Genomic DNA, 23,861 nt, shown 5'->3' with positions numbered 1-23,861 from the left:
TGAAATTGGATTGTGTCACACAGACACACCTGACGATCTCTCACGGCACACTAATGTGCCTTAGGCCTGCACAGTGGTTTAGTATCACTGCTCTATGGACAGCTCAGTAGGCCTACAGATCACATTTCCTCTTAGCAGGCAATTAAAACAAATTATATAAGGAAATAGTTTGAGGGTGTAGAAATCAAATAGTTAAAGCTGGGGAGGAAAAAAATGTAAAATTAAATTCCTGGCTGGATAAATAGTACAAGATGTCCTCTGGATGCTAAGGAACTAATTTCCCATTGAAAAATATGACACGAAGAAGATTAGGTTTGTGCAAAGGTATTAGGCTATGACACCCCCCTACCTTCCTTTTTCTTTTAATGCCAATGTGGATGTTCCGCAGGACGGCAAATTGCCTGGAGCTCAACCACACGGCTCTCGAGGGTATCCTGTCTGAACAAGGCCACAAAATATGTCAACACCACTGTTTCCTATCTTCTCTAATTGCCTTTACTCCAAATCTGTATCTCGATTCAACTGTACCCCCTGTTGAGTTTGCTAATAGACCTTGGGGGTGGGGGTCGTTAAGTCTAATCATACAGAGGTGTAGTCTGATGATTAATTTGGGATAATATTTCAGCAAGGGAGGACCTGTTGCATCATGTCCGGCCACCGCTGGGCTCCATTCAGCAACACCTCCAGGAGTGCACTCTGGATTTCTGCCTGAGCCACAATCCTCAACTGAATCAAGGTAATTAAATGATTGGATTCATGCTAATTAACAACAATGGGGTTCAACTTTCTAATTATCCTTGTTCACACAGCACCCTCTGTAGCCGCCCTGAGTGCACATAAAGCATTCCATCTGCTAGTAATTAGGCCCAATAATTTTAGACGCGAGCAAAAATGATTTACAATGCGCATGCCTGATTACAGTCTAAATGTGAGCGTGGCGGTTCAATCGGAACCGGGATCATAGTTTGTGCTGCCTTGGATGCAAAGACAATTTTGTCTTCACTTTATTAGATTTCATCACAGCGGGAAAACAACACCTTTGCGCCAATTGCAAATATTTAACGTAATGGCTTTTCATTTGCCTAATCTGCAAATTAAAAGGCAATTGAGACAAAATTGTTCCGTTCCCCGGCATGAGGACAGTCATCTTCCTGCACAGAATCGTTTGAATGAGTTCCTCCCGTGGCCTCGGAGTGGGGAGACTGAAGGTGTGTGAACAGAAGCGGACGCTCCCTAATGAAGTGAGGTGGATAATGGCTGGCTCGGAAGACTGGCTGTGTTTCCAGTTGGCTGCCAGATGCTGAGGATGGAGAGAGGAAGTGATCACACGCACAAATCATCACATCGCTGCATTGCTCAAACACATCAAAGCAATCTCTCTCTGGGAAAACAGAAGCAAACCAAGCATAAAAAATACCTTCATTAATTTAGGCGTTTACTTTAAAAACATCTTCTCACAATTAACCCAATCAGTGAGGTACACGATGCCACTGCCAGTGGAAGATAAGCAGGTTTAATTAACAGGCGTTGAATGTTTAAAGAGAGCGAACATACATTTTGCGCGTGTATACACACACGCGGAGTGGTGCTAAAACTAAATGAACTTGGAGGTGCTAATTAATGAAGTGTCAGTGCTCTTAAATATGTCCGACCTTGATGAGTGCGCTGAGATCTTTGCTGATAAGGGAAAACATGCAACTGCATTATTTAGCCGTGAAAAAAAGATGTAAAGATTTGTATTCCGAGACAATGAAAGGTTCCACTTTTATGTTATGCACAATTGTATACAGACAGCCCACACATTCAAAGGTATGGATTTTAGACAATATAGCCGCAAAAATGTAGCAGCAAAAATGACTGCTCGAAAAATAAGCATGAATACTAAGTGTCAAAGTGATACCCAAAAGACATCAATTGAAGACTATGATGCCGGTCAATACGTCAAACGAAGCAAACGCAGTCCTTTTAAGTGAGATAAAACGTGAACTTTGGCTCCTCCTGTAAAACAAACCACTCAGAGATCACTTCCTGAGGTCATCTAAAACGTCTGGTGCTCTTCAAAGGGTTCGGAGTTCCTCTGGAATGTTTATCGTTTTGAGTTAAGATGGCTGACAGAGGACCAAGTAAGAAAACACGAATAGTCCTATAACCTTTACTATCCAAATTTGACTTGAAGGGGCTGTGCAATTTAAATAATGGAGGGGGGCACAATTTTTCATCCGCACTACTTGGGGGCAGTCCTAGCAAAATGTATGTCAAAAATGCCATTTTATAATATTGGCAAAATACGTGCTGGCCCGCCAATTGCAAATATTCTCATATTAGGCAATAACTAGAGCGAGTGTTTTATGAGTGTCATTATTATGTCATCACTCATAAAACATAAGTTTGACCAGCTCAGTGAGCTAGTGGTAGAGTGTCCGCACTGAGACTGGGAGGTTGTGGGTTCAATCCCGGGTCATACCACACACTATAAAATTGTGATCCGTTGCTACCCTGCTTGACACTCAGCATAAAGGGTTGGAATTGGGGGGTTAGATCACCAAATGATTCCTGAGCATGGTCCCTGCTGCTGCTCACCGCTCCCTCAGAAGATGGGTCAAATGCGAAGAAAGAATTTCGTCCCACATATGTGGGTGTGACAACAGTGGTACTTTAAATAAACATATTTTTGTAAACCCCTAAAATTCTTCCAAAAATCATGATAAACCTCCAATATGCCCCCCCCCTCCCCCCAAAAAAATGGGGGTTGAAAAAAAAAAACACGCACACACACAAAAAAACTTTTTAAAATATTGAAAAAAAAAATCTGCAAACGGGTAAATCCGTGCTAGTAAAAACTAAAAATGTTTTGTAATTTTTAATTAATTTTTCAATTAATTAAGGGGCCAGTCACAGTGTGGGTGCAGGCCACATGCGGCCCACGGGCCACCAGTTGCCTATCCCTGAATTAGACAATGACACACACCCTGTGAGTTTCAAAATCGTCCAGTCTTCAACTGTGCTTTGATTTATTTCATGGTAGCCTACACTAGTTTAAGACACCTGTGCTGGATGTAGAAAAGCAGCCCCAGAACATGTTTCGGGTTTTTTTTAAGCTTATTTTTTTGCAAAATAGAGCAGAACTTCAGAACTTTATTTATTTATTACCAAACTCTGATCCACCAGGGTCAAACCAACAGTTGAATAAAAAAATAAATAAATAAAAATAAAAACTGACCCAGTAGTTTTGGATGTCGTGCACCCTGTATAGGTAACTCGAAAAGACTCAATTGAAAACTTCAGGCGCCTTCTAATTGTTATTCTTGCCTTGATTCAAATGTGTCATCACTCATAAAACATAAGTTTGAGCAGATCCTCCAGAACCCCCCCCCCCCCCCCGTCCCCCCCATCATTGTTCTCCGCAGACCACTGAGCTCTTTGACAGACCACAGGAAGAGGCCAGGTGCTGTGAGATGCTGCGCTCAAAGGCACACATCTGTCTCCTACCGGGCTGTGAAAATGTGGCACAGTTTTTTTTTTTTTTTGGTGTCGCTAAAGCAGAGAAGCCCACTCCCTGGCTCAGGTGCGGCGTATTGTAAAGCTAGTGCGACTCTCAGAAGGAGGAGTCGGCAGATAGCCAGTGATTAGCAGTTGGGGAAGCTACGGCTGTCTTATTGACATGCTAGAGCAGGTACGCGCGTCTGTCCTGAGACAGCTGTAGCGCACTAGCCCACAGCGCGGCAATCAAGCGCCTGTTTCTTTCGAAGAATGCTGATGTGCTTGCAATCTGCTGCTTTCTGCAGCCAACTCTTCCATCTGTACGATATCACAGTGACAGTCTCGGCCTCTTCCTTGTCACGTCACGTCAGGCACCGTAGTGGCCAAAACATAACTGTAGAAAGTGTGTAAACTATATCTAAAAGGAATAGCGACCTTTGCCAAGATGGATGTGTTTGTTGTGACAGGGGCAGGCTGTCGGCACTCAGCCCCGGTGACCTTTATGTCACCGTTGCTCTGTGCGTGAGACCTTTAAGCGTCTATAAAATGCAGAGGGCTATACCATCACTCTTCACTCCAGCATGAAGAGTCGATCCCGCAGACTGAAGGAGTAAATATGAGCGAAAGGAACAATGATAGACAATTCATCTTAGTTCATGGGCTTCGTGTGCAATTAACATCAAAAACATTCTGGACAAAGGGAATCAATGTAAACCTTTTCAAAGTGAATAACTGAAAAATATGACGTTCCATTAACCATCCATCCTTTTCTATACTGTTTGTCCTCATTAGGGTCACAAGTGAGCTGGAACGTATCACAGGTAATTTTGGGTCATACAGGTCACATACAGACAAACAATCATTCACACCTATGGATATTTTTAATTTCTTTAATTCATCTAGCATGCATGCATGTTTCTGGAATGTGGGAGTAAACTGAAGCGCCAGAACATGCAAACTCCACACAGGAAGTCCTATCTGAGATTAAAACCCAGAATCTTTCAACTGTGGTCAAATGTGCTGCTAAGATGATCATACTTTCATATTGATTAGTGTCTGTTTCCCAACAAAAGGAGTGAATAATGAGAAATTATGACTCATAACAGAAGAGCACAATCGTTCATCAACATCAAAATAATGAAGTCACGTTCTTCACTGTGGTAAGGACACAAAATACAGTATAGAACAATTGGCAATATTATATAGCAATATTTTTCTTTTATATATATATATTTTTTTTTTTGTTTGTTTGTTTTGTTTTACTCAGTCGTATTTTAAATTTACAATACCAACATCCACTGTTTAATGTATACTATTAATATAATAAGATGCACAGAACTGATAGTGGGCGTAGCCTCTATGGATGCACTAACCTACATCCATCTTACATTAACCTACATTTATAGTTCTTACTTCTCTTGCTCTTTTGCTGCACACATCTAAAAGGATCCTGATCCACACATATTGAGCATATGAACTTAGAAAGAAAGCACATTGTAAACATGGACTTGTGTTGACCCAAAGAGCTGTGAAAATGAAACAGTAACACTCACAGCTTGTACCACATTTCAAGAATCACTGATAGCATTAAAAAAATACAAACATTTAAATAGGAGGTAGGCAACGTGTAGGCCACATTTGATTATTAAAATGGACAGCTGGGCCAGGTATGGAATTGATGTCACAATAAAAGAAAGGGGGGGGGGGGACTAAAATAATATCATGTGATAAACACAACAGACATTCTAACGTGATAGTTTCATGTTTTAGTGTGCTAAGTTTCACGTTAAAACGTCTTTACTCCTACCCCTTCCGTATAACCCTACATAAAAATTAAAGTAATCGTGAAATAGTAAGTGGAGTGGAGTGCATTTAAATACAGTAGATAGTGCTTTTATCTACACCACATGGTAGTCAAAGTACAGTACTTTACAAAGGCTCATTTCACCCATTCATGCGCACATTCATACATTAATGGGAGCTGGCTGCTATAATATAACAATAATGGGTAAGAAATATTGATATACTGTACATCCTTTTACATATATTATCACTGTAAGTTGTCAATATTTTAGTTAACATAATTAAAACATAATTAGATTCAATTGACCAATTATTTGAAAATATTAGATATTCAGTAAAATTATTCATTTTACATATGTTTTTAATGGTATTGTTTACACTAAACCAATCAACCAATTATTTAGTGACATGAAAGAATCAATAATAATAATTTAAACATTTTTTTAACTAACCAAATTATGAACAAAAAAACTAAAGGAAATATGTAGAATAATATGTTGACAATGTTTCTAAAGCACAGACGAAGCAAATTAAAACGTTACTAAAACTATTTTCATTAGGCTGACATTGAACCGGAAGACTTTGAGTTGAAAGTTCATCGAAGTTTTTTTTTTTTTTTTTCACAGCCCAAAGTCACGTGACGCTAGCAGCTACCGAAGCTTAGCTGTCGCTGCAGCATTTTTACTGAAAATGTCAGACTCGGAGGACGCTACTTTGCCTCTTCCCTGTGTGGTTGTCACTAGCAGCGACGCCACTTTTAAAGAAGAAGAAATTATAAAACGTAAGTGTTGTAAAGAGACTGTTATATTTAGGAATTGAATGATGTCAAACATGCTAATGCTAGCGAACATGTTTACCTTCGGTTGCTCGGACATTCGCTAAAATATTACACGTTGCACGAAATTAAATGAGCTGATAAATAGGGTCGTTAACGTGTTAAAGTGGTGCAATTTTGGAGCTAACCGTGCAAACGTGGAAGCTCCTTAGCCAAATAATACACTCAAGTTTGCTGCACGTGTGACCAATTAGACAGTTATTTGTGTGTGTGTTTCTGTCACAGAAATTCTCGGTTCGAAGACGTTGCCAGAGGCGAGCAAACGAGAGCAAACAGTAGTGTGGTATCCATGGACCATCAACAACAAGTATTATACAGCAGATGTCAGACTGTGTGTCGTCCCCAGCACTTTTCAAATGTCGTCAGAGATTGCACAGTCCATGCAGGCTTTCGTTGCTTATTTTGATAGTACAAAGGTATGAGACTTTGTGATTATAATATATTGCAAATGCGAACAGATTGATGTGTTAAAACTGATTGTAATGTACATTTTGCAGAAGGATGGTTTGGAAAAGCTTCATCCATGGATATCAGTGGTGGAGGACATTGCTCCAGAGGTGCTGATTCTAGTGTGTGACAGAGTTTGTGAAGATGGTATGTTTCCTCCACATGGCTGCAGTGTGAAGTTGTTCGTACAATTCTGTGTGGTATTTGTATGTTTCGCTAAAACTGTATTTGTTTTTCAAGGCGTTACCAGACATGAAGCACAACAGTGGTGTTTGTCGCACAGCTTTGAGCTGGTGGAGCTCAATCCTCAGGAGTTGCCTGATGAAGATGGTGAGGGACACTTCAGACATTAATTTTCTTCATGCACGACCTCATTTTAATGAATGCAAATACATGCTGTAAAGAGCTTTTATTTAAAAAAAAAAAATAAATCACAATAAAACATACCCATTCATATGCTAAATGTCCATATAGTGTATGTACAGGAGAGTCTAAATAAGAATATTGTAGAAAAGCCAATTTATTTCTGTAGTTAATTTTACAAGTAAAATTCCTATTACAAAGATTAATTACTCATGCATACTAATTTCTATATAATTTGCCTTAGCTGTGAAATAACATAAAAAAGAAGAAGTTATATTTGTTTGTGTGTAGTGATTCTTAACTACAATTAAAAAGTTTGTGGTCATTTGGAAGTTGCTGTTTTTTGTAAAGTAACACACTTAAAATAAAAATAAAAATTAGGAAGATAGCAGTAACCAAAAATACAGTCCAGACCAGAGGTCACCAACCCTTTTCAAACTGAAAAGTACTTCTTGGATAGGGAATCTTGCGAAGGGCTACCAATTTGATCCACACTTTCAAAATAACACGTTTTCCGTAAATTATTTAGTCATTTCATCGCAGTTGTGTTGCCTAGCTTGTACCCATGAATGCTAAGATTCAGTCATGTGGTACAATACTGACCTTTGAACTGTAAACCCCCCCCCCCCACCACTATATTGTTATTTCTACATTTACACCAATACAAATGAGATTTAAAACAGCCGCCAAAAAGTTACTATACATGTCTTATGTAGTAACATTGTAGACATATTTATACTGTCATAACTTTTTTTTATAGCGTTTTTTCAAGGTTCTTAATAGTAATTTCCATCTTACTATATTTTATGACTCTCCATAAACTGTTAATTGTCTTTCTAATGAAACGTTGAAACTCCTGTATTGACTCTCATTCATTTATACAGGTATCCCTAACTTTTCAATTTTTTGTGTGCAGATGACTTCCCAGAATCCACAGGAGTGAAGAGAATTGTCCAGGCACTCAATGCAAATGTGTGGACCAGCGTGGAGATGAAAGATGGTCCGACGCAATTCATTGTGCTAAGATGTTTTCTATTGCATTATACTATGTTAATTTTTCTTCTGTCACCTAACAGGGAACAGTCAGAGCTTTGGACTAATGAGCAGTTTGGTGGCTGCAAGACACAACAATCCTCGCAGCTGTCAAGATCAAGTTGGTGGCACCTTAGCTTATATACACGATTCTTAATGTTAATTTGAAATGATTTGGTTTATAATTCTGTTGCAGTCTGCAAGTCTACCAGCAGAGGCCACACTTGCTGATGATGTGACTCAAATGGAGGCAGACAGCTCACCAGAGAACACAGTTGTTGGTGAGGAAATGGACGTATTGCAAATTACATTTGAATGAATTGTCCTGTATTATTGTGTTTTTAAAATCAACTGTTGCTCATTTCAGATGCAATGACAAATTTGGACATTCAGGAGCTTGCAAATCTCACAGCTGGCGATGCGGACGTGGATAACTTTGAACGCCTCTTCACTAAATTAAAAGAGATGAAAGGTAAATGAGTCGAAACACACTTTATTTTTCTTTTTTTTCTAATCTATGTAATGCGTCAAATAAGATGTTTTTCCCCCTGCCAACTCGCAGACAAAGCTTCATCATTACCTCACGAGCAGAGAAAGGTTCATGCAGAGAAGGTAAACAACTGCTTGGAGTACACTTAAAGAGTCCTGATTAGCAACAAGAATACATCCAAACTGGCATATTTCTGCATTCCAGGTAGCAAAAGCTTTTTGGATGGCCATTGGCGGTGATGATGATGAGATAGACGGCTTATCGTCGGGTGAGGAAAGCTAACGGGAGTGAGCTGTGACTCCCCGGCAACATCGCTCTTTCCTACCTTTTCCTGGCTCTCGCGCGAGGTCCAGCGCCTCCCTCCAATGGGCTATGGAAGTGCTCGTGGATGTACGGTAGGCAGGTTTGGCGCCTTCAAAGTGGCATTTACTGATTTAGCGGACAAGCGAGGCAATAAAAGGGTCTTCCTCCGTGAATTAAATGATCAAGGCAGAACATTACATTCATGTGTTTATCCTCGGGGTACAATTGTCACAAATGTTCCTAAAGTGGCATAATGTGCCTTGTTTTAAGATTAACTGTCATACAAACAAATAATGAATATTCCGTCAAGTCACAAAGGATGGACTGTCAAACAAAAATAATGAATGTTCTGTAATGTCAATATAAAGACTTTTTGTCTTTGTCGCATGTGAATGGCTCTTTTCATTTCTTCTGGCTGTCGCGCTGTGGGTAACTGTTCATTGTCACATGTAAATACAATACAGTAATGCAGTGTTTCCCAGCCTGTATTGAGCCAAGGCACTTATTTTACATTTTAAAACTGTCAAGGCGCACCACCCAAAAAAAGTCACAGAATGCAAATATGCTAAAATTAATATTAATGCATCCGATTTATATGGGCACTCTCTTTTTGCTTGTGGTCATTTAAATTTTTCTTCTTGCATAGGTGAACAAAGATTCATTATTTGTAATCATTTTTGGACCAATCAGCTGTGCAATGATTACTTGGTTATCAAATAAATCAATAATTTTAATAATCCATGCCATGGCAAGGTGGATGGGATTCTTACCTGGGACAAAAAGCACATCCATACAAAACAATCCACTGCACGCTGTAAAAAAAAAAAAAAGCCATCTTGAAAAATGTTGTATTCTATCACTATATGGCATTGGAAGCAAATACTTTACGTTTTTTATTTTACTCTTATTAGACGTTTTGCATAAGAAACTAAAAGGTTGTATGAGAACACATTTCACTCGGTGACTGAACAAAATGCATGTGCAAGAGAGAACGAAGACCACAATAGCAGACAAAGCTCTCTCATCTACCCAATACTGCATGACTGATTTAATAGATTAGGTTGTGTGAACTGTAAGAACATGGATATTCATTGACATGGTAACTTCAAAGACTATGACCAAGGACAGCAGGCTAATTACACATGCCTTACAATGTAGCATTGAACATACATTTAGACACGCACACACGCACAATAAATCATGAATCACTAGAACTGCAGCGGTACACCAATCAACAGTAAAAGTGCATCATCAGTCACTCATCGAACATATTGGCCACTGGTTGGTACGATGCGATAAGACCTTTGTTTTAATCCAAACATGCCTCAACAATTGTGCAAAACCATGTTTAATCGGTCAGTGTTATGTGCACTAAACTTAATGTATTAATAAGTTGATCAGAGCTGAGAAAAGTCAGCATAAAATCAGGCAGAGTCAATTAAGTATACACCTGCCTGTGCCTCACTGTCAGTTGTGTGCAGTCCCATTTTTATCGATGCATAACTACAAGAAATCACAAGCTATAAATAGTTATGTACAATCATACTGAGGCAATAATGAAAAATATATTTCCATGCAGGACAGTATGCAAAAATAACTTAGAAAATGTGTTTTTGTTTTTTTCACTGAGCAAAATATTTTTTTTTAAATCAAGAAGTAATGGTGCTGATCTTGTTTAAAATAGATAAAACACCAATTAAGTAATCATCTAATTCTCATTAATATGATGAATTATTGTGGGGGGGGGGGGGAGTACCTTGTACTTAAAATGTGACATTAATTTTATTACATTAATCAAATTCATTTTAAAGAGTTGTACTGGAACACAATGACCAGTAATTCATTTAATTAATTCATAGAATCAATGTTTTAAATTCTGATAAACTCTGTTGTCACGCCAACCTGGTTAAGTCGAGATTTGGGAGGGAGGAGGGGGACATTTAGAAATTGGCTAATTTTGCATTAAGGTTTCTGTTGTATTTCCTGAGAAAAATCAATGAAGATGGAAGCAAAAGCTGAACGTAAATCGCCTCCATCCGCCACCAAGTGTCATAAAAGAAAGTCCCGTCATGCCTTAGTTGGTGGAATGACAATGACATCACTATGAACACAAGACTGTTGTGTGCCGTGTTACTTAATATCTCAATGAAAACTGGCGCGTGTCTGAAAAATACAGAGAATATCCAGTGGCCGCACGTGGAACACGCAGAACAAAGGACCATCACATGGGTTCACTTAAACAGTGCAAAGCAAAGTGCAGCACGTGTGTGAGGTTAAACGTTGACAGCAAGGGAGGCCGATCCGATGAAAAACCGTCTCTTTCCTCATCTGCACTGAGAGAAACGACAAACCGGAGTAGTCTCGTGGTTTGCCTCTAAGACACGCTGGAGCAGTGGATGCTGGGAGAACCCATCTGGATGAGAACCTTGTCCAGCCACTGCAAAGGACCGTTCAGATGCAGCTCTATCCAGCAGGGGGTGCTGGTCACCGTCTGACGTCTGACAAACAGAAGAAAGGAGGTTAGACAATTTACATGACGATTTTGTTGCTTTTCAAGCTGTGTATTTTAATTTTTTTATTATTATTATTTTATTGTTATTTGTGGAATATGAATTAAGCAACAAAATCAACCCGTTTTTTCTCCTTCTCAGGGGCGGCCATTTTGCCATTTGCTGTCAAATGAAAATGACATCACAGTGCCTATAGGGCAAACTACACGAATTACATAAAATAAAGCCTAGTTCCAAATTGCATTCTACTACGCTGCGGTGAACGATTTGATGAACAAATTGTTCAGCCCTATTCTGAAGTCATCCGGGGTGCCAGAAACACAAGCAGGACTCTGGCCTTTTGGGAATCCCCCTCGCGAGTGTCTCCGATACACGTTCACCTCCCACTGCATGCCTGCCACATTCCTTCACCGTTACTCAACCGGCTCATGCTTGCTCTTAGCAGAACCCCCCCACCCCCCCGCACAGCTTCCTTCCTCAGTGTGCTCATGATCCCAGAGCAACATCAGGGCACCTTTTTCTTACTCAGCCAAGAAAGTTGACCAAAAGTGCAACGAAGCACACTCCAAGGAAAACGAAGCCGGGACAACAAAGACCGCCACATACAAGTGCAGTGTGATTCCACCTTAAAAGACGATGTGAGGAGGGCCAACTTAACGACTTGTCAATTTACCTGTACTCGGCCCCCCATCCTTTGACAAAACTCATGCGAATGGTGCACATCCTGGTGAGTTGGTAAACCGCCTCGAAGCCCTGGTTGACCGACTGGGCAAGAAGAGCGGCAAACTCCTGGTTGTTGAAAATCTTCAAGTTGCAACCTGACAAAGAGAGGATTTATGTGAACAGTCGTTCTCAGCCAGTGATCAGGTGGGCCACAGAAAAAAAGAAGTCATCTCATTTGATTGGTTGAACAATTATTTATTTACTGTAAATAATGTCTTTGGTCATCAACAGTATCTATGCCAGCGACATGTATTGACAGGCAGAGCAATTAAATGCTCTTCTACAAGATGACAGAAGGTAGAATCTGCCTGTTGCCATTCGTACAACAGAATAAAAATGTAACTGGCCACGATTTCAAGCCAGGTAAGTACATTTACGAACAAATTGAGACAAATCATGATTTCGGTATTGTATCCTTTTTGAGACATTTTTGTCGTGCCGTTACGTTAGAAATGTCATCATGAACGTTTGTTTATATCCTCCTGTGTGTGCGCACCTGGAGGGATCTTGCAGACAGTAGCGGGATGCCATTCGTAGCGCTGGTTGCAATTTGGGCTCTGGACAAAGATGGCGCTGTCACTGAGACACTCGGCAAACACTTCCCCTCCAATGTAGTACAACCTAACACCCCGTCCTGAAAAGGTAATAGAGAGAATGTTTATATCACCACAAATACAAAAAAAATAACTTGGTGAATGAATACCTCTCAAAAGTGAATATTATTTTTTAACTTTTTTTAAATTTACTATTGTATTTTAGTCTTCCAAATATTGGAATTGGCCTCGAAAAACCCATATTGGTCGGGCCCTAATTTAATCTCTTGCTGAAAATACCGTCACGGTCAACTAATCAATGTTAACTCGACTTCAAACATCAATCAAAAACAATTACCTATATGTCTGCGCGTGAGCTCTACAGCGGAATTGCGGTTTACGTTGGACAACAGGCCCAGACAGAAGCGCTCGGAGTTGGAGGGGTCAGTGAAGCCGTCGACCGTGAGGGAGGGCTGAGAAGCGTGGAAGGTCTCGCCGACACGCTGGTTGAGCTCGTAGTAGGAGATGGAACACCAGAAGGCCGACTCGCAGTACGTCACAGGCTGTAGGTCTGTTGTGAATGAAAGCCAAGTGGTTAGATGTCTACATGACCAAAGGAAGACGAATGAAGATTTAACTCATTCACTGCCATTGACGGTTATAAACGTCAAAAAATCATTTGAACTATTTCTTTTAGTTTAACATTTTTTTTCTATTTTTGTTAACAAGAGTATGATAACCTAGAATTGTTTTATTGTACATTTAGAACAGATTATAAAATTTGTGATTAATCGTGAGTTAACTATTGAAGCCATGCGATTAATTACGATTTAAAAAATTAATCGGCGATTAAAATTTGTAATTGTAATTAATCGCATGACATGACACATTTTATATCTGTTCTAATTGTACAATAAAATAAATCTAGGTTTTCATACTCTTGTTAACAAAAGTGGGAAAAATAATAGAAAACGAATAGAAATAGTTCAAATGAACTTTTGACGTTTATAGCCGTCAATGGCAGTGAATGAGTTAATTGTGAAGATGCACACCAGAGATAATGGTTGCCTTTGATTTGTCTCATTCGGTTCTTTCCCACGACTCCAGCCGGGAAGGCCGAGACATGACGTCACTTTTTCTTCTCTTTTTTTTTTACGTTGACCTTCTTGTGGCTTTGCACATAGATTGAATAACCTGGCAACCGGAAATTACCATTATTACATTACCTGGGGCTGTCTGTACCTGACCTCCCTTGCAGACAATGACCCCATTCATACCACAGCTTGCCTTAGCCTCACAAATAACACTTTTCATAGCAAAAATTGCCAAAGCTCTACTATTACAATTCAAAATGTTACATTAAAATGGATTTTTTTTTGTACACAATGTTTCACCCTGGGATGACACCTTCTTTTGATATCTTGTCAAACACCCTTTCCTCAATAGTGAGCGTGGGCGTTTCTTTATTCAAATCCCAGGTGTTTATTTGAATGGAGGATCTGTTTGAGAGTCTCATGGGTTGGCTTGTTTAAAGAATAAAGTTATTTTCAGCAAGACCTCTGGCTTTGTATGCGACTTAAGAGACATTTGTGTTTCTTCTCCTTTCAATTGACTGTTCTGCTGCTATGATGTCACACTATTTACACTGGCAATCCCAAGCTGTAGAAATCAGTGTGTAGTCTACCAAACCAAACCATGCCTATGAGAACTCAACCGTACTGTATGGTGGAAATGCGGCCATAGTAAAGGTCATTAGCGAAAATTAGAAAAGACAGCATTTATTTACCGGTATTTGTGTGATCCAGTTGTAAAGCAGATATTTGTGGATGCTTACCAAGATTATTGTTTGTGGGTGACACAGGATTGGGCGATAGGCTGGGTGAACCTAAAATACACAACAACAAACTGAGTCCATATATAGACAGACTGCAGAATTTAAAGTTTGGGGCGGGAAGTTGTGTATGCAGTGGACTCACCTGTGTCCATGCTGTGGTTAAGTTGGTGATCGCTTGTCTCGCCATCCTCACTTAAGTACCCTGGTGGGGGGGTTTCTGAAAATAGTAACCCAAAAATAAAATGTTAAGTTATAAGTATTATTATGACATATTTCACACTCACGTGACACATTTTGCACATTTTACTTATGGTGAAACATTTTATTAACTCATTCACTGCCATTGACGGCTATGCACGTCAAAAATTCATTTGAACTATTTCTATTTGTTTAACATTTTTCCCACTTTAGTTAACAAGAGTATGAAAACCTAAGGGGAAAAATATTGTACATTTAGAACAGATATCAAATTTGTGATTAATTGTGAGTTAACTAGTGAAGTAATGCGATTAATTATGATTTTAAAATGTCAGATGCCCCTAATTTTTAATAAACTTTTCTTTTTTTAAAAAAAAAAAAAAGAAAAAGAAAATATTATTAAAAACAATTAAAATTACTTATTTAAAAAAAAATATATATATTATTAAAGATTAGGGGCGTCAGGTGATTAAATTTTTTTTCGTAATTAATCACATGACTTGCCTAGTAATTTTAATTGTTTTTAATAATATTTTCTTTTTCTTTTTTTTTAAAAAAAGAAAAGTTTACTAAAAATTAGGGGCATCTGACATTTTAAAATCATAATTAATCGCATTACTTCACTAGTTAACTCACGATTAATCACAAATTTGATATCTGTTCTAAATGTCCAATTTTTTCCCCCTAGGTTTTCTTACTCTTGTTAACAAAAGTGGGGAAAAATGTTAAACTAATAGAAATAGTTCAAATGAATTTTTGACGTCTATAGCCGTCAATGGCAGTGAATGAGTTAAAGGGGGGGCGGGACTCTTGGCAATAATATGTTCTTTGCAGTCCCACTAGTCTAAATACAGCATTCTGGTTAATAATGTGTTAGTAGAATATGAGTTAAGCAGTCAAATCCAGCAGTTTTGTCAACATCAGAAGACAGCCATTTTGCCACTTGCTCTCGAGGGAAAATGACATCACAGTTGAACAGGTCTAAGGTAACAACCAATCACAGCTCAGCTTCAAAAAACAGGGGAGCTGTGATTGGTCGTTGCCTGAGCAACTGTGATGTCATTTTCAGTCGACAGCAAGTGGCAAAATGGCTCCCCCCTGATAAGGATAAAAATTGATGGATTTTGCTGCATAACTCATATTCCACAAATGTAATATTAATCAGAATGTCAAGTTTAGACTAGTGAGGTCACATATAACAACACATTATGGTCAAGAAAGGTTGACTTACCCTTTAAACCATTTAAAAAAAAAAAGAAGAAGAAGAAGAGGGGAAATTGATGAAACAAAATATGGAATCCTGAACTTCTGTCTCATAATTAATCTTATGATCTGACCTTGCCATTTCAATATTTTGGAGGAGACTGTACATTCAAAGCTTACATGCTTTCATTCCTGGTGGACAATGAATAAACTTGCTTCTCACCAGGTATGTAGTTACTCTGTGGTTCGATGCCAGCGGGGAAGTTTGTGTTCTCAGGGACGGAGGGACTATAGTCATCCAGTGGTGGGAACTCTGCTGGGATGTCTGTATGTCGTGGAACTAGAACAGGCGGCAAAACTGGAGAAACGCGGGTATTTTCATCAGGTGTCGCTTTTGCTTTATGAATAGTTAGTTGAACCGCACTCACTTGGCGTCTCCACCCTCTGGTAGTGATAGGGGTTCACGCACACTTCTTCTTTCTTTGTGTGGAAGGCGTATTCACACTGGTCGACAGCCCGCAGCTCGTGATGCGACTGCAGGTCGGGCCAGCGCCACAGGCGGCAGTAGATCACGTGAGGGAGACCTTTTTTGTGCGAGACCTGCAGTCGACCGTCTAATGATCTGAAACGTGCCAACAACAAAAAGAGTGTTACGGTACATTTCAATATTTGGGATTTCCGCGTGAATTATTGGCTGAACTTCACCATATCAGCTTCAGTCGCATTTGTGGAATTTCCTTATCATCCCACTGAATCCCTAATCGAGCGTCTTCAATGTTTCAGGGTTAAGGCTTCTTTATAACACTAAAATAACCCAAAAGCTTTTGAATAATATCCATTACAATATCATTGAACGCACTTAGCAGCTTTTTAACTTGTGCAATCTCAGCTGAGAATGTCAAAAAGTGAAATCTATAGACTTTATGCACGGTGATTTGCCATCCAAGCAGGAAAGATCCCTCTCCACTTCCACACACAAGTCCAGCAATTATCACCACAGATTGATGAGATTGACAGTGGTAATTTATTTGCATCGTTAATTAGAGGTTCCATTGTACATGGTACGAGTTGACATTCAAGAACCAACAGTCCACATGACATGAAATAAACCGTTCTAGTACTAAACAACACACCTGGGAAAACTAAGAATTTCACAAACAAGATGAAAAACCCTTAAACATGACATGCGACAGCATCTTAAGCCTCACTTTAGCTGCTTCATGCGCTGACAAGCCCTTTTTTTCCGTCCACATTAGAGGGAAAGGAATACTAAACGTTTGTCATGTCTGCAGCAGACAGCTGTTATTCTCTAAACCTGCAGCATCTGACCCACAATCCAAACAGTGGCCCACACCCTCCCACAGCCTGGAGAGCATTCCAACCACACAAAAAAAAACTATTTTAATGTCAGCTACCACCCACATTCTGAGGGAGGTGTACAACAGAGGGGGATTCCCAGTTTGTAGTCCATCAATCAAAGAGCAGACATAAAAAACTGTCACAATTAGTCAAACAATTGACTTTTGGACAACCCTAAAATATTGTGAAAGATTTTCATTACTATCCATCTCTATATCTATATCACTTATTCTCACTAGGCACTCAATCTAGTACTCACACGTCACTATTGGTGTGGTTCCATTTTTCACTGTCCATTTGAAGTCCACTGTAAACATCCCCTGAACCATACTTTTGCTCACCTTTCGTACAACGCAACAATTTACAATGTTACCAATCAAAACTTGGATTCATGTTTCTTCATACTTTTGGGGTTACATGCTCATTACTGGTGCACAACAAACACATTTATAATTCACACTTACATAGCACTCAATTCGAGTAATTTACCTTGCATGCATTTATAAAATAAGAAACAGCCAATTAGCACAGCCAATTGGACCAACGATGAGAAATACATTAAGTAGGTTAATCTGAGCATTTTTTATGGTCAAAATAATCTCAAATTCTAAAACGTCTTCCCATGGTGAAACGAATCACCCCCGCCCCACCCCCATCCAGTCAAGTCCATATACGCGAGTAAATTCAACCTGGTAACATTTTTCCTATGTTGTGATATTAGCAATGCTAAAGCTAACAAGCTAGCTACTGGACAGGCACTATCTGTCATTAGCGCTAGCTCAGCTAAGCTAGCGCACGGTTTCGTTACCTTGGGATAGTTAAGCATTTGGTGTTGACGTTCTGTGTCGTGATGGCTTTTTCCAACTCGTCCAACTGTCCGGTCTTTTTCAACTTCTTCACCAGACTTTTCACAGCCTTTTCGCACCATTTCTCCTCTTGGCCGTTCTGCTCCCCCTTCTTCCAGCCAAGAAGCCTCTTCACTATGGGAGGCGTAAACGGTAATATGGACATTTTAAATGGCGAAATTAATAAACACGGATTTAATTTCAAGTCTTCGATCCAGGGTTAAACGAATCACTGCCAGCTTCTTTTTCGTCCGGTGGGCCAGTCAGCTAAATCGTCCGCTAGACTGGACTTTCCCAGGCGTACGGATGGCCGGTAGCCGGGGAGGGGCTCACGCTCGCGTCTCTGGCCGCTCAAGTTGACTGAGTGTCGGGCAGAGAAGAGCAGAACATACGCCTGCCTGTCTGCCTGCCCCTCCTCCTCCATCAGCTGCTCATCCCTCCACCTGCACCCACCAGCGAACACATAAACACACGGATAACAGTTTTAATTATACGTTAGATGAATAAATACCGCTTTGCCTATTACAGCAACTATTTTTTTTACTGCTACTATTGTAAAAATAAATGTATAATACATTTGACTAAACCAAAAGATTGTGTACTGCATTAACTTCACGTAAATAATATTTATTAATATGTAATTATCAGTACAGTATACCCATACATTGAGCAATAATTCTCCCTTTTTTTTAATTTAAACATTTTACTTTTTTCTTTTTTTTTTTGTTTAATATTTTTTGGACCATTTCTGTGAAATTAGATAACTTCACGTGACACACTGGTTGTGTCTCGAACTTGTGACCACCTTGCCAATTAACCTTGGGTTTATTTAAAATCAGGAATTCACAACATGTTAAAATGTTACATACAAGCACAAATTAATTGAGGATATTGGTACTGGTACTCTAATGGATGCCATAATCCATGTCCTGCACCTTGTTGCTAAAACAGGGAGGGGGGACAGCTGGTGTGGAGAGATGTTGCGTGTGTCCTTGTGAGTGGATTTTAGGGGGGTTGTGTGAGATTGGGGGGCAGATGGGCCACAGCAGGCCCAGGAAAGGTCTTACGGAGCGAGTGAGGAATGATTTGGGACAAAAGGCCAGGCGGCTGTGTGAATAAGTAATGAGAGCACACAATCATATGTGTAACAATGGCATTGTAATGGAGCATTCAAGGGCAACGTGGGAAACAAGGAGCATGTGATCAGCCTGGCCACTGTCACAACAATATTTTTGTCAAAGATCTACCAGCAATTCAGAGGAAATATAGTCTTTGTGTCTTAGTGTTGGGTTCGGCATTTCACCCAATTTTGGATGCTTTCAACCCAGCAGTTTCATACGTAAAGTGTTATCTGTTGCTTAAAGCCATCATTTGCTTTCCAGATGGTGGCACCTGCAAATCTGGGACACATTCCCCCACTTCCAGCCCATCCAAATCTCTTTCCTCTGACTCCGACTGCTGCAGGTGATCTTTAAATGTCCCTGAGGTTTGTTATGTTAGGAAACAATGGTGTTTCCTTAGTCAAGCCAATGAAACCAATTGCTATTTGCGTCATTTTAATTATGTATTTATTATACTGTAAATCCTTTCACATGGTCATGTCCCCCGCTAACTTCTGGCACCAGATATTGTATCCTCAAATATTGTACTGTATAGCTCACACCTTTATCAGTGTAATCCTTATACTGCCCCTCAAATATACCTCATGGGTTGATTACTGCTTGCAGGGTAAATTCTCAGCAGACATCAGCATGTCGATGACTCCTTTAAATAAACACAGGGCACACGCAGTTGAGTAAAGAAGCACTCCTGGCTACTTTTTGAGCAAATAAAGTAAGCATTTTTATTTTAGCATAGCATCATTTATTTGCTGTACAGCAGGTATAATCGAATATTTTGAAACTCAGAGCTACTTCTTGAAGTGTTTACATTTTCAAATATTCACATCTACAACATTCCTCGAAAATCACAATGTCTCTCTGATCCCTGTTACCCCTGCTGTGCATTAGAATGTCGCTGATAACAGTCAGTCATGACGTTTCTCCATTGGTAGGCCTGTTTTTTGTTTTTACAGTTGGGGGGGGGGGGGGGTTGAGAGACCTGCACCTAAATTTCTTACTGTAGTTTAGTCTCTTATTTTTGTTGCAGTAAAAACAAACAAAAAAACAAACATGGGCACACTTAGCGACCCATACACACTAGTAGTAGGCTACATACATTTCTTTTGCATTATCGCCATCTAGTGGCCTTTGTGTAGTTTTACTATTTGTGTTTACTTATAGATGTTAAAAAAAAAAGCACAAGCAAATGTGAGCAATCGTGTGTTTGCAAATATAGTATTTGCATTTACACACACGCTCTCAGTTTTCTGTTGTCATGCCTTGTTTGAATTAATTCACATCACATTTCCATTGTTGTCTCCTATTTTGGCACTTAAGTCACAATGACCACTCTGCAGTCACAATTTGTGTGTGCGTGTGTTTTTTTTTAAAATATAGTGCAATAAATTAATGTCATGTTTTTACCCCCTTCTTTCTGCCTTTGGTTAACACTCATTTTGATTTCATCAATAAATCAAGTCGTCAGATTTATAGTTTCTTCCATAAACTCAATTTACATGTTTATTGAGTACAATGGTCCATAACAGAATTAAGTTGAATCAAAGGATTTGCAAAAATATCTGCCCATCTCACATATGGATGGGATGCAGCACTTGGCCATGATTCATTAACTCCTCCCTCGGGCTAAATGGCTTCATGTTTGGCCTGTACATTCAAAAGACTGTTCACAAATGGCATGTTCACAGCATTTATTAAGTATCTTCATCCCTATATACCTACTCCTACTTTCCCCAAATACATTTTTACCTCTTTAACACCCTTCACTAAAACTCATAGAGAAGTTGTCATCTTCTGCAATCTGCCGCACACGCTCGATCACACTCCACCTCCAAAACTAATGATTGTGAAATTAGTTTCTGAGCAATCAGAAAGCTCCCCCGCTAAGAGCCACTGTATCCATATGCATGAAATTGCCTGCGCTAATACGTGCTATGAATGGTGGGTAATGCAGTGAATAATTCTGAATGCACGTTGTAACGCCGGCTTCCATTAGGTTGTGATAGTTGCAGCCCTTTGGCAATATGCTTGTGAATAGCCATGTATGGATAATTAAGCCTTGCTCTTGAACATTAAAACTTGCTTATTTCAGAGAGCTTCAGGCACTGGAGGCGCTTATTGGCCTTTCTCTTTTTTATGCCGTTCCCTGATAATGGCTTCTCATTAGTGTTTGTATTGTAGCAACTGTAAACATGTATGTTTCTTGTACTTTATCCTCATGTAAATTAAATGTATTTTGCTCCTTTGTTGAAGAATGACGTAAAATCGATTATGAAAAAAAAGTGGAATTTCAGTAGTGTAATTGTTTTCTTTAGTCAGATTTTGCAGTTTACTGAAGTAGGACATGCAACTTTGGCTAAATCTTAGTCGTTCATTTAAACAAACTGTGTTGTAAGCGAACCATCCATCCGGCCCCTTTACAATAATCCTCCCACCTAATCGTGGTTCAATCTATTTGCATTTTTTCAACCTGTGGAACCTGTCTCGACCTAGTAATGGAAAAACGTAGCCATTGGCTTTTTTTTTGGACTTTCTGAAATATCCCAAAATGCCACGAGATGTCGCCAATGTCCTGTCAAAATTTAGCATGGGTGGTTAGCTGAAAAAGTTATTTTAAGATGATATTAACTTATTTTGGGATCATTGTTTGTGGTATATTTATAGATTAAACTGTTATAAGTGCTACACTAAACATCTTCCTTTGTGTCTGTCTGTTTTACATTATTTTTGTATTATGTAATTTCCTGCCTGTGACCATTGTGAGGATAAGCAGGATGCTCATCATATAATATTATTTGATTTCTTTTATACTTTTACAACAGCTAAGAATGTAAAATTTTACTTCAAATATGCATTTACAGTTAAATAAAGTTTTGCAATGATGATAATTCGAGCATGGGACAAATTACAGTGATTCAATTGAGATGATTTCTTATTTATTTATTTACCTATACGAGAATTTGGAATTCAGTGAGCATAACAGAATGGATTGTGTTTTTCATCTTTAGAGGTTTTCACTGGCTACAGCCCCATCAGAAACCTGTGTAGCCCCAGTGAAGCCTCTCCAGCATTTTATTTGATATTTTAAAATATATTCATAAATTATTTTCTCACTCCCACTATGTTTCAAACCCCTCTCTAGCCCTAAAGGAGTAAATAAATCCTGGAGCTGTGCCTGTTTCACTGTAAATCAATTCTTCTCCATTATTTTTGCCACGCCCGCCTCAGGGAAAAAAAACTAATATTTTGTGACCCCCCCACACCTCTCCGCCATGACAATAAATAGTATTATTTGTTTATAAAAATCTTGTAAGTACACCTCTGCAGAGGGGCTAATACTCATTGCTCATTTTCTCACAATGAGAGCACCACTGCCACCTACTGTAGTGGATGTGCAATTACACTTTTTTCTAGAACGACAAAGAAATACAAAAAGAAAGAACGCGACCCCCAACAAGGTACGCAATGTCTTGTGTTTGATCATATTTATTTCAATGCATGTTTTCAACATTTTATGATGCAGTTGGATCCATAACACACTTATGTTTTATCACCCTACTGTCGCTTGTTAAGACTTGCATCTTATCATCTTAAGGATGTATAGGAAATGGAGTTTAATGTGGCTTAGCAGAGGATTTAATGTGGCTCCAGGAAAGGAAAAGAAAGCAATCAAGCTTGTTGCATCACATATCTATTATGCATTGTGTGGCCAATGCTTGCACGATCGGCAGAATTTAGGGCCAGAAAGAGACCCAATATAGATTTATATATAATTATATAATATATATATATATACTACTCTTAATAGTAGTGCTTGTAGCTCTCTTAGCATTGACAGATTTTCATTGTCAGAATTGATATATGTCTCCTCCAAATTTCTTGTGACAAGCAAACAAGAATTGTGGGAAGATTCAAATAGAAAAAACGTGCAGCCGGATGACTTTGCTTCATTAAATACACAACATAGCTGTGATGCCTGTGCTCTTTCAAATCCATATGTGAACCATTTGCACCCCCTCCCCTCTTAAAACCTCTGGCTCATTAGTGTTGCCTTTATGACATGCGGCTTTACCTAAATGCTGTGGATTTTTCCACTCTGCTTCCAGGCCCACTCTGAAGGAGGGGTTGGAGGGACGCTTTATTGTCCTGGCAGCATTCTTCGAACAACTCACTTTAAAAACGAAACAATAAGTATTTGTACATTGATAAAATATAATAACATAGAGTTTAGTTCAAGTATTGTGAAGTATAGTATGTATAGTGTAGTATGGGCAATTCTGAACATCAGGGCATTTCTGATACATCCCCAATGCAGAGTGAAAACAAACGGCGTATGCGTTGCTTTTGCAGTTGTCACTGCATACAAACCACACAGATTGTTATAGTAGTCAAACGACATCTCGTCATATTTTAAAATCAAAATAATCATAACAAATGAAATTACAACGATCCTTTTCAATGAGATTTCTTTCACCCAGAGCCTTATAGAGAGAGTTTGGCTAACTCGATTTCAGCAGGGTAACAAGACGGCGTCCGTATGTCATGTGACCAGCAGTTGACCAATCACAGCGTGACCAATCACAGCACGAGTTGGCCAAACTCACTCTGTATACGGTTCTGCTTTCACCGAATGACCGCCATTTTGACTTCATCTCGGAATTGTAAATCAAAGTAACAATGAAATGCATCCCTACATTTCTTCTGCTTATCCGGGACAGCAATTTAACTGTAATCTGTAAAGTTGGCTCTGGGCACTCATTTCTCACAAGACAGTAAACAAAGTGT

General features: G+C 39.2%; 2 protein-coding genes and 1 long non-coding RNA gene across 4 annotated transcripts; 2 read left to right on the top strand and 1 right to left on the bottom strand.

The window, feature by feature from the left end:
• Positions 1 to 5,895: 5,895 nt before the first annotated feature.
• Positions 5,896 to 9,146, top strand: aagab (alpha and gamma adaptin binding protein). Of its 2 annotated transcripts, none has more exons than XM_077568277.1 (10): positions 5,896 to 6,064; positions 6,344 to 6,534; positions 6,616 to 6,712; positions 6,806 to 6,895; positions 7,845 to 7,928; positions 8,005 to 8,081; positions 8,157 to 8,241; positions 8,328 to 8,432; positions 8,523 to 8,572; positions 8,655 to 9,146. In XM_077568277.1, the coding sequence occupies exons 1-10, from the start codon at positions 5,974 to 5,976 to the stop codon at positions 8,730 to 8,732; spliced, it is 948 nt and encodes a 315-aa protein (XP_077424403.1). In that variant the 5' UTR covers positions 5,896 to 5,973; the 3' UTR covers positions 8,733 to 9,146. The 2 variants fall into 2 exon arrangements, with proteins under 2 accessions (XP_077424403.1, XP_077424402.1); XM_077568276.1 differs by having other exon boundaries at positions 6,317 to 6,534.
• Positions 9,147 to 9,772: 626 nt separating this feature from the next.
• On the bottom strand, positions 9,773 to 18,395 carry smad3b (SMAD family member 3b). The gene is made up of 9 exons (XM_077568275.1): positions 17,922 to 18,395; positions 16,183 to 16,376; positions 15,978 to 16,112; positions 14,496 to 14,570; positions 14,354 to 14,404; positions 12,878 to 13,090; positions 12,483 to 12,620; positions 11,937 to 12,081; positions 9,773 to 11,251 (listed from the first exon to the last, which is right to left on the bottom strand). The coding sequence occupies exons 1-9, from the start codon at positions 18,122 to 18,124 to the stop codon at positions 11,128 to 11,130; spliced, it is 1,278 nt and encodes a 425-aa protein (XP_077424401.1). The 5' UTR covers positions 18,125 to 18,395; the 3' UTR covers positions 9,773 to 11,127.
• On the top strand, positions 11,753 to 21,742 carry LOC144053631 (uncharacterized). Its single transcript, XR_013294483.1, has 3 exons — positions 11,753 to 12,130; positions 12,218 to 12,349; positions 19,341 to 21,742. It is a non-coding gene; the product is annotated as an uncharacterized LOC144053631 (long non-coding RNA).
• Positions 21,743 to 23,861: the final 2,119 nt, after the last annotated feature.

Source organism: Vanacampus margaritifer, chromosome 6, assembly GCF_051991255.1.
Source record: "Vanacampus margaritifer isolate UIUO_Vmar chromosome 6, RoL_Vmar_1.0, whole genome shotgun sequence".
Taxonomy (NCBI): Eukaryota; Metazoa; Chordata; class Actinopteri; order Syngnathiformes; family Syngnathidae; genus Vanacampus; species Vanacampus margaritifer.
The sequence above is the reverse complement of the archived record's forward strand: the minus strand, read 5'-3'. Positions and strand labels throughout refer to the sequence as shown.

Coding starts and splice junctions, on each gene's coding strand:
- smad3b (XM_077568275.1), bottom strand. CDS start 18,124: ATGTCCATATTACCGTTTACGCCTCCCATAGTGAAGAGGCTTCTTGGC. Junction 16,377..17,921: donor AAATGCTTAACTATCCCAAG/GTAACGAAACCG, acceptor GGCACGTTTCAG/ATCATTAGACGGTCGACTGC. Junction 12,082..12,482: donor TGTCTGCAAGATCCCTCCAG/GTGCGCACACAC, acceptor TCTCTTTGTCAG/GTTGCAACTTGAAGATTTTC.
- aagab (XM_077568276.1), top strand. CDS start 5,974: ATGTCAGACTCGGAGGACGCTACTTTGCCTCTTCCCTGTGTGGTTGTC. Junction 6,535..6,615: donor CTTATTTTGATAGTACAAAG/GTATGAGACTTT, acceptor TACATTTTGCAG/AAGGATGGTTTGGAAAAGCT. Junction 8,573..8,654: donor GAAAGGTTCATGCAGAGAAG/GTAAACAACTGC, acceptor TCTGCATTCCAG/GTAGCAAAAGCTTTTTGGAT.